The following is an 11,391-nucleotide window of genomic DNA, read 5'->3' as shown; positions in this document are numbered from 1 at the left end:
GAATATTACATTTTAGAATAACTATATAGAGAGATATTTTTCAATAAAAGTGTTTTAAAATACAATAAGATATAAATATATTAATTGAATATCAATATTTTATGCAATTGTATATAAATGCAACTGTGTGAAATATTTAGAATATAAAGATTCTGTATTAAAACTGAGAAATAGTTAACATGAAATGATGAAAAACTGATTTTATTCAATATTTAACATATTTGTGATACATTTCTTATGGTCAATAATCTAACCTAGGTTGCAATATGTACTGGTTTAAGTAAAGCTTCAGTGCATGTAGGATTCCACAGGGCCTTGAAAAGAAGAAACAAAAAAAATATATAAATAAATAAATCACATCAAATTAATAAAATGAAATGAAATGTTATTTAATATGAAGATTTAAAGTGTTTAAAAACTTAAAAACACAGACCAACATAAAATCATTTTATTTATAAGTGCCTATATCTAAATTGCTATTAAGATTTATTTAAATATGTATCTTCATCACTTTGCAGGCTCTTAACTTTCATTTAAATACACTTTACTACCAAACACACGGTAAAAATGGGGAATAAATTGGCAAAATTTTATTATTTCTGTTTTTTTAGGTACAGTCAAAATATGTTTTACCCAACAGTTTATCCCTTCTTTAAGTGAAGTACTTTAAGTGATATGTAAGTCTGACACTGCTCTCCTGATATTTTTGTAAACCATAGTCATAAGGACCTAAACACCAAATCCCATCAGAATATTTTGTCAATCTGTAGCAATTATTATTGTTCTTAGATCTCCTTCTTTCATTGCAATTTTAAACAATAAGACATTAAAATATTTCAAAATATTTCACCTTTAAAAAACGGAATTGCTTTGTGTTATGTTATGTATAAAAGAAATATAGAATCTGGGCCTCCCCTGGCGGCACAGGCAGTTGAGCACAGTGCTGTGAAGCTGTCCGCAGCCTCTGCAGCGCCGGTTTGATCCCGGCTGGTGAGGGTCCCACATAGCGCTGCAGACCTCTCCTGTCTCACCCGCTGCTCCCCTCACTAGTGTATTTCATCAGTCTACCTGTTCTATTCCCTTCTCTGTCTCGGGTGAATCCTCTCACCCTCCCGCGAAACTGGCCTCTACCCCGGTTCTTGTTTAGATAGATAGATAGATAGATAGATAGATAGATAGATAGATAGATAGATAGATAGATAGATAGACAGACAAATAGATCTTTAAAAAAATATAGAATCCAAAAATTATAGAATGTGGTGCCTGTTCTCCAGGCACCATATTAAGTTATAGAACTTAATTAAAGAGATACATATTTATACAAAAAATGAGCCATCCTAGAAGACAATAGGTGAATATATAAGGTATATGTTTTATGTGGATATAAATATACATGGTTATACGTATATATATTATATGCAAACATATTGAACAGGTGACGATACATCATGCTGACAACTATGAAATGAAGGGTTACACATGGCTAGCAAATTTTGAAGTAGTGCTATGACGGAGAGAGACTCCCTGTTTATAAGGACAAATCAAAGATACCAGTTAAAGCTTGTCCCCATAAGGCAGGGAAATTATAGGGGAGAAATATTCCAGATAAAATAATTAAAAACAAAACATAATTTAAAAAAAAGACAACCAGCAATTAGTGTTGGAGCCATTTAAGTGGAATAAAAGGTTTATGTCTGGGAACAGTAGAAGCAAAAATCATAAAAATGGGGAAAGGTAAAAATCCAGTAGCTATGGCTGAAGTTTTGAAGGACGTGATTGCCCTTTTAAGCCTCGTTGATAGAGAGATTGATTTTGCAGATATATCTGTGTTGGCAGATAGATTATAATGTGGAAAGCCATTCTGTAGGAAGCCAAGACCAAGGCCAAGGTGTGCAAATCCTAAAGCAGCAAGCAGTTTTGGAAGATTCTCTGTAGTATGAGTTCCCCCATCAAGGAGCTTGCTCTCCTTGTGTGAACAACTGACTCGGTGTCAGCTCAAAGGCAACATCCTCAGAAAGATTTTCTTCCCTGGTGAATTTATTCTAGACACTACCCTCCTCTTAACTTCTTTTAATCTCATCTTTCTGCTTATTTACCTGCAAGAACTTCTTTTTATTATTTCTAATTTATTGTCTGTTTTCTTCTACTACAGTATGAAGTTTATGTAGAAAGGCAAATTGTCCATCTCTCATTCACGGATACAATCTAAGCGATTAGTATTGATCTTTTAAATGATTGCATAAATACAAAAAAAAAAGTGGAATATCTGTTTTTTTTTTTTAAGATTTATTTATTTATACAAGAACCGGGATACAGGCCAGATGTGCGGGAGGGTGAGAGGATTCACCAGAGACAGAGCAGGGAACAGAACAGGCAGACTGACGAAATACACTGCTGAGGGGAGCAGCAGGTGAGACAGGAGAGGTCTGTCGCATCATGTGGGGTTCTTGCCAGCTGGCATCAAACCAGTGCTGCAGAGACTGCAGACAGCTTCACAGTGTGGCGCTCAACTGCCTGCACCACCAGGGAGCCCAAAAGTGGAATATCTTAAAGAAAGGTACCACACAGATATAATTGTCTGTTTACATAGAGGCAGAAATGTGTTTGCCATTCAAACATGTTCTTTAAAAATATGGCTTGGGCCTTCCTGGTGGCGCAAGGTGTTAAACACAACACTGTGAAGCTATCCACAGCCTCTGTAGCATGAGTTCAACCCTAGGCTGCCCAGGGAGCTACCTACATGGCGCAGCAGACCACTCCTGGCTTGCCTGCTGCTCCCCTCAGCAGTGTATTTCAGTGAGTCTGCCTGTTCTGTTCCCCACTCTGTCTCTGGTGCATCCTCTCACTCTCCTGCACCTCTGGCTTGCACCTTGGTTCTTGTATGCATCAACAAATAAATCTTTAAAAAATAAAATATGTCTACATAATCATAAAGACTAGCAAACATTTAACAAGTTCCTCGCTATATAGTACATGCTTTTCAAATGCGCATCAAATGGTTGTGAAAAGACTTAGTGGATAGATCTTATTTTATCTATCTTGTAAATCTGAAATCGTTTCCCAGTATATTTTAAGCATCCTAACAATCATATTTTAAATAAAACTGTAACCCAGATACTTTTTTTTTTTTTATAGAGGCATGTTTTATTTATTTATTTGTTTGTTTGTTCGTTTGTTTCGTTTATACATGCACTGGGTACAGTCAGAAGCGCGGGAGGGTGAGAGAATTCACCAGAGCCAGAGTCGGGAGCAGAGCAGGCAGAAGGACCAAAGTACACTGCTGAGGGGAGCAGCGGGCGGCAGGAGAGGTCTGCGCGCCATGTGGGACCCTCCTCTGGTGGCCGGAGCAGCCGGGGATCGAACCGGCGCTGCAGAGGCTGCGGGCAGCTTCGCAACCCAGTGCTCAACCGCTGCGCCACCGGGGAGGCCCACCAGATACAAGTTTTTAATGTTCTAAAAAATATTAATCAAATGAAGAGAAAAAATACAATAGGTTGAATATGTTCAGAGGCACAAATGTCACTAAAATATATGAAACTAACATTTCTATAACCATGAAAGTTTGTAATATTCTCATGCCATGTAGAGAGGACAAAAAGCCCCAATAACTCTCTGCAAGAATAAATTAAAGTTCAACTAATGAGAATAAATGGTTCCCAATGACTACTCTGTAGGGACAACAGTAATTTGAAAGATACAATTCTTTTTTATGATTAGCCACTCTGAGGATATTGTAAATTAAGAAATTCAATTATGAAAGAGATTAATTTGGGGATGTTAAAATATAATGCATTCACTATGTTGGCAAATTAGTCTCCAATATTTAATGTTAGTTTTAATTATTTATTTGAGAAGTACCTTAACATTGTTTGCTCAAAAATTTAGAAGTTATATATATATATATATATATATATATTTAAGATTTATTTTTATTTATTTATACAAGCACTGGGTACAGTCAGAAGCGCGGGAGGGTGAGAGAATTCACCAGAGCCAGAGCGGGGAGCAGAGCAGGCAGAAGGACCGAAGTACTGATGAAATACGCTGCTAAGAGGAGGAGCAGGTGCAGCAGGAGAGGTCCGAGGCACCATGTGGGACCCTCCTCCAGTGGCCGGGTTGCAGCCAGGGATCGAACCAGCGCTGCAGAGGCTGCGGGGCAGCTTCGCAACCCAGCGCTCAACTGCTGTGCCACCGGGGAGGCCCTAGAAGTTATATTTTGTATGAAAATAATACTTTAGTAGAAATGAAATATATATTCTAACTTTCCATATCACTACGTTTTCTTTTATTTAAAAGCTATCCCTAATCAAATTTCTTTAAATAGTCTTCAAATACTTGTTACCCTGTCCCTTTACTGGGAAAAGTTCTAATCATACAGTAACATAGAAGAATTAGTACAATTAACACCTGTACAGCTATCACTGAGGTTTAGTAATTAAGAATTTTCATAATTGTTTTAGTGTTTCCACCCTCCCCCCTTCCCTTTTCCTCTCTCTTTCTATATATATGATTTATATTTTCATATATAACATATATGTTAATACACATATTTGTCATTATATTTCTTTAGTCACTTGAATCAAGATAACTCTAATGGTACTTTCTTTTTTATTTTTTTTTTAAGGGCACTGTTCAGATGTTTCCTAGAATAACACATGTCTAGAATGTGTCTGATTGGTAACTCATGCTATTATTTTACATTTCCACCCCCTGTTGTGTTTCCTGTAGTATAAAGAAAGTTAGGCCTATAATTCTGGGTGATTTTCAGGTTAGATAGTTCTTGATATTGCTCTAGATAATTTCAGTGAACAGAACTAGCAAAATACTCTTTAATTAGTAAATTATTTTTTACATATTAAACAATGTTGATAGCTTTTATTTGGATGTTATATTAAAAGGGCTTATCCCTTCAACTTTTTTTAATCTTCATAGATATATTTATTTACTTTCATCAAAACACCTTGAGTACAAGTAAAATTTGTTTTAATCATTAAATAAATTTTATTTATACCTTCCCAATTATCAGAACAGTAATAACACATAGACTTACTACTAAGGAAACTTGTAGATTTTTAAGTTTTCTTTGTTTTTAGACTATAGCCAAGCAAAGATGTACAACAGAAATGGGTGCCAAGTCACACTTTTCAAATATATTTTTCTTTGTGGTTCCAACGCCAATTTGATGTGCAGTTACATTTATATATTTCAGGTACATTTTAATCTTTTTTTTTTTACTTTTTTCCCCATAAAAACTACATTTAAACAAACATGCAAAATAATCTCATTTAATCATCATCTCGTCCACCCTATTTCTCTTGTGTTTCCCTGTTTTCTTTCTGCTATCTGTATATATATAAAATATTACAAAAATGAATACTATATAAATGTTTCACACGTTGCTTGTTTCACTTGTTTATGTCATCTAGAGATTATTCCATATGAAAACATTGATGTTTTCTGATTTTTCAGGAGGAGGGACTCTGAATTTCATTTTGTGAATGGACTGTTATTATCAAACAATTCTTTACAGGTGGACATTTGTATTTCTTCTTATCATTAGCTTTTACAGATAATATACATGAAAGAGTCTCTGGCATTGTTTATTGGTACATATGAATGTGTATGTTTAGTCTAAATTAATACAGATAGACTTGCTGGATGGAGAATAAGATCACATATAATTTTGTTAGATTTTTCAAAATTCTCTATAGGGAATTGTGCCATATGATAATGCTGTTCTTCACAAGGAAAAATATAAATATTAAAAATGCTTAAAATGTTCACGATTGAATAATATTCAGCCATTTAAATGGTAATGTGAAAATATCAATATTGAAATAAAATAGCATACATTATAATTGTAATAAATATGTGGATATAAATATGTTTATATATAAGCCATACCTTAATAGTTAAAGATTCAATGTTTATATGTTGGTTTGAACAAATTAAAAAATACTTCATAGAAGAAAATTAATACTTTCACACTGAGTAGCATTTTGGAACAATACTGTTTATTCTAATTCTAAAAGTTGAAAAAAAACCTTTCTTATTCTATATTAGCATTTTCTTAGGCTTAAAAAAAGAACACGATCAATATTTAGGTTATATATTTTCAATGCAAGAAAATGCTGAAATTGTTTATTTTTGTTTCTGAAAATCACTCCATTAGACTATAACTTAAGTGAATTTTCCATTAATTTGATGGATTAAATCCGTATCTGTAAATGCATTTATAAGCACAAAACTCATAAAATAATGAAATATCTGAAGTAATTCTGTTATGTAAAAAACTTTGAATTGCAAATTATACTCTTCTAGGTATAAATCTTCTCTACATCAAGTCAACTTTGTATATCTAAAATTCTAATTACCATTTTAACAACATGGCAGTCACATAGAATATCATTTCCTGGTATTTGTAATTTATAGGGAATAAGGTTAATGTGTATGGCTCTCTTTTAAGAAACTTTGTAGGGCCTCCCTTGGTGGTGCAGCGGGGTTAAATGCTGGGCTGCAGAAGCTGCCCTCAGCCTCTGCAGCGCCGGTTCGATCCCCCGGCCACCAGTGAGGATCCCACATGGCACGCAGACCTCTCCTGCTGCACCTGCTGCTCCCCTTAGCAGTGTATTTCATCAGTCTGCCTGTTCTTTTCCCCACTCTGGCTCTGGTGAAGTCTCTCACCCTCCGGCACTTCTGACTGTACCCGGTGCTTGTATAAATAAATTAAATAAATCTTAAAAAAAAAAATTGTAATTCAATAGTCTGAAAATTTCTACTATTTTTCCCATCACTTATAGAACATTTTTCCTTTAGTTTTCTTCATTTATAATTTATGACAACCTTCATTTTAAAATAATAATAATAATCTAATATGTTAATGCATTTTCCCCCTGAAATCATTACCAGTTTTCTTACTGGAAGAATATCCTTGCTAGACATGCATATTCTCTAGTTCCAAAACATGGGTGAAATGAGTGAGAAATTTTTTGATGGGGGAATACCATCATGAGGGCTAATGATCTTGCCAGTTATTACTCTTTTTAGTGCTTCTAAATCAAATACAAGTAGGAATGTTGTTGAAGATAATAGCAGACTGCACAAGAAAATGAAAGGAGAAAGGAAATATTTTACTATCATTTATTAAATCTGACAGTCAAATGAAACAAAGGTTCAACCCTGACAAAGAGAAAAACCAACAGCTAGTTTAGTGTAAAAATGATATGCTTATGTTAATACATTTTAAAATTACAATTTAAAATACATGTATGATTTCTGTATGATTTCTGCATATTGAAAAATTAATGTTTCTATTGAGTCAATATGACTATTGACTTTAAAAGAAAATATTTCAATGTTAATTTATACCAAGTATACCAAGTTGGGTCACATGCATATCTAGGGAACAGTTGTATGGATCTGATATAATCATATTAAAATACAAAAAAAAAACACTTTAAATATTGTATTAGTATGATATTATTTTCAAAAAATCCACATAATATATTAATAAAAGTTAATAAATGTATATCTGTTGTACTTAATGTCTTCAGTAAGTACAACACAGCAAGTAAAAGTAGATTCTTTGGTACCAATATTATGCAGATGTATTTGTAAATTTGGGTGTATGTATGTGTGTGTGTGAGCACATGTATTTGTATAAAAGAATATGGTCTCTGGTATATCTATATCTACATCCATATTGATATATGCTTATCTTATAATGATAAATATGCATTATATTTGAAGAATAATTTATCATTTGCATATTTTTATCATTATAGACCACATTAAAGGAAAAATTGAATTAGTAAAAAATAAATCCAGAAATATTTGCATTAAACACATACAAGAACAAATCTTAGAACTTAATACAAATTTTTATCACTAGCTGTAATTATATAACACATCATAAATATAGTAATGCATTTTTCTTTCAAAAGATACACTCTTTCTTTCCAAGGAAGGTAAAATCCCCTCAGATAGGTCTTTCTTATCACGCAGTGGCACTTAGAGCACTACAAAAGACTGAAAAGACTTCTCAACCTATCTATAAAAAGTATTAGAAATTTTGAAATTGAATGTAGACTTCCTATAAAAGTGTAATCTATGAGATGGAAATAGGTTAGAAAAATTTTCTTTTCAATAATTATCTATATTTTCCTTTCTTATCAATGTTATCATGGAATCAACATAATTTTTAGTAAACACAATTTCCATTATTATTAGTGTTGAAATAAAGGTCTATACCCAAGATGGAACCACTCCTGAGTAAAATACCACAATCCAAACTTAACTTCCCTGTGCTTACAAGTATCCCTATTGACCAGAAGCATAATCTCTCCAGTCAGCCAGTCCTCAAACAAATCAATTCTGTCCTTTCTCATCCCAAACAAGGTTGAGAGCCAATCAGATATTTTCTATTTTTCTCTTCCTTGTTCTTCATACTTTATCCTAGAAAAAACTCCTTGCCTTCTGACCCATTTGGCAGTTCCTAGAAAGGAGACTGTCTGTTTCATGAAGTATTAAATAAGTTTGTTTATCATCTCAAATGCCTTATTTTATACTTTTAATACTAATTTATGTCAAGGTTATGTATGCATGTGCTCTTTTATTGTTTTATTTCAATGAATATTTTATAATTAGAAGAGCTTTCTAGTTAACACCTGACCTTGCTTTTTTCCCTTAAGAATTTAATGCAAAAATTCTCTTAACAAAAGGATTAGTTAAACAATGTTAAGTCAATGCAATTAGAGCTGAATTAATAACCTGAGAACATTCCAGAAAGAATATGACTCCGAGCTAAAGATTCAGGATATCAGAAAGAAGCTTTCAATTTAGTACTGTAAAGACAACTGCAATTTGGATCTTATGTTTTGAAATCACTTGTTGTCTATGCTGATTTGCACCTAAGGCTTTGTTCTAAAAGGCACACAGTGCTATTTTAAAACAGTTGTTAGAGATAACAAGGTGAAAAACAATATAATGCGGGATAGCAATATGCACTTTATAATTTCTGTGATTGAAGACAATAATGCATATTGCTTTGTTACAGATCTTTCAAATTATAAAATTATCATTCATTTTATTTAATCTATTCATTTATTTTCACCAAGTAATTATTGAGTATTTTCTCACTTATTTACCATTACGGTTATTGTGAAATGTTACACAATGAAGTCTAATCATACACTGAATGTACATAAATTCAACTCTGTCTGCAGTGGAGACAGAGCATGGAAAAAGAGGAAAGGAGGCGTACTTTAGAGGGTGGTTGGTGCCCACGCTTCTTTCTCAGTGCTTATGTTAAGTGAATATGGTCATATGATACGGGAGGGAAAGGGTCTGTTTTTCCTTCAAATGGTCTGAGTTCCCCTACTGAGAAATTTCTTGGTGACCCAGGTCTGAGTCTAGAGATTCATGGTATAGAATGCATAGTTTTCATACTGAGCAACTAAAATGAAGCCAACTATTTTTATCTAGGACTGCAGCAAAGATTAAACAATGTTTTATTACTGACCGTCTTCAAGGAGTTTTCAAGGAACACATTAAAACAAGATTTCTTTCTAAATTCTTTTCATCTCAGTTCCTTAAATTCTCACGTCTCACATCTTACATTTCAATTTGAGACCTACAAAAATCACCCTGTTTAAAATTTCTGATCACAGGCCTCCCCGGTGGCGCAGTGGTTGAGCGCTGGGTTGCGAAGCTGCCCGCAGCCTCTGCAGCACCAGTTTGATCCCCGGCTGCTCCCCGGCCACGGGAGGAGGGTCCCACATGGCGCGCAGACCTCTCCTGTCACCCTCTGCTCCCCTCAGCAGTGTACTTTGGTCCTTCTGCCTGCTCTGCTCCCTGCTCTGTTTCTGGTGAATTCTCTCACCCTCCCACACTTCTGACTATACCCAGTGCTTGTATAAATAAATAAATCTTAAAAAATAAAATAAATTAAAATAAAATTTCTGATCACATCACTGACCCCAGCCCTACGTTCACATTATGCTTTCACTTGTGCCATTTTTCTTTTTATATTACACACACCATCTTCTGCTCTACTATATGCTGTACTTATTTATTATATTTATTGTCTCTGTTATGGATGCCTTCATAAAATGCAAGGTCCATGAGGAAATCTTTGTTATTTGATTAAAGGATGTAAGTCAAGTACCTGGCCTCCAGGGGACACTTAGGGATAATTGTTTAATAAATGCATGTCTGGATTTTCAAAAATTATGCCCTTAGATCTTCACTGGTAGATAAATTGTGACTATTCCCCTAGGTGTTAATTAAGCAACTGTGACAGGTGATCATTTTTTAATGTATTTTAAATCCATATTTGTATCTAAATATTATTCTGAATACAATATTAAAAGTTTAGCTCAAAAGAAAACCTGAATTATATAACTCAATTTTTTAAACCTGATTTTCAAAATTTGTAAAAATATAAGCAAAAATAATTGAGGTAAGTAAATATCAATGGTGTGGGTAAGGTGCTTGTGTCCTGAAGGCTGGGGTACATTGCTATATGATCAGAAAGATGATGTCATCATTGGATCCAAAATAAAAAGCTTTAAAAAAACAACAGCTTACTAGTAGTTAGATGTGATAGAATAATTTATAGTTATTCAATTCTTAGAATTGGGCTTAACTTATAAGTAGACATGATATATTAGCATAACACAAAATTCTTTCCAACTATATAGTTGAAAATCACAGTAAAGACTAATCTCTCTTGTTGCTTACATGGCAAACTCTTTTCACATTCATCACAACTCCTACTACCCAAATGTGCCAATATGCTCTCCAAAATTTACTCTGAGAAATGTATAAGATATTGAAAATAAATATAATTACATTAAGAAATTTTTCAAAATATGTTCATAATGCAACAGGGATTTTTATTTTCCTAGCATATAAATAGATAACTTTATTAAAATATTTGAAAAACACACAGGGGTATGAGCATATATTTCCAAACTGGCTTTTATTATGTTCACACGTGACTGAAACAAGACTGACATCAAAATTCAATCAATTTTAAAAGACCAAATGAAAACTAATGATAGACAAGCAGGGATTAATAATAATATTTGAAGAAATAAATGACAACTTCAAAACTCTTGAGAAAATACAAAAAGGATACTGAAATTTGAAGATTAACACTTTTTTATGAAATATAAGTGTAAACCATGCTAACAAAAGGATGCGCCTGCTTAGAACTTCAGTGGTATCACCTCTAGTAACAACTGGAGACCCCGTGAATGTTCAGAATCAAGTTCAGGTACTAATTGAAAGGAAAATTAATAAAGTCAATAAGCCCATTTAAAAAGGAAATCTGTAGAACATGAAAAAAAGTTAAAAAACAAAAGGCTTTCTATTAATATGTCAAATTAA

At 33.4% G+C, this 11,391-nt stretch overlaps 1 protein-coding gene across 1 annotated transcript in view; it reads right to left on the bottom strand.

The window, feature by feature from the left end:
• Nucleotides 1–247: 247 nt before the first annotated feature.
• The window catches only part of CCSER1 (coiled-coil serine rich protein 1), a 714,838-nt gene continuing 703,694 nt past the window's right edge, over nt 248–11,391 (bottom strand). Inside the window, exon 10 of the mRNA XM_054688053.1 lies at nt 248–314. Within this exon, the coding sequence (XP_054544028.1) occupies nt 255–314 (60 nt within the window). The 3' untranslated portion in view covers nt 248–254. The remainder of the gene's footprint in view (nt 315–11,391) is intronic.

The sequence above is a fragment of the Talpa occidentalis genome, unplaced genomic scaffold, assembly GCF_014898055.3.
Source record: "Talpa occidentalis isolate TD23 unplaced genomic scaffold, MPIMG_talOcc4v2.1 talOcc4.6, whole genome shotgun sequence".
Lineage (NCBI taxonomy): Eukaryota > Metazoa > Chordata > Mammalia > Eulipotyphla > Talpidae > Talpa > Talpa occidentalis.
The sequence above is the reverse complement of the archived record's forward strand: the minus strand, read 5'-3'. Positions and strand labels throughout refer to the sequence as shown.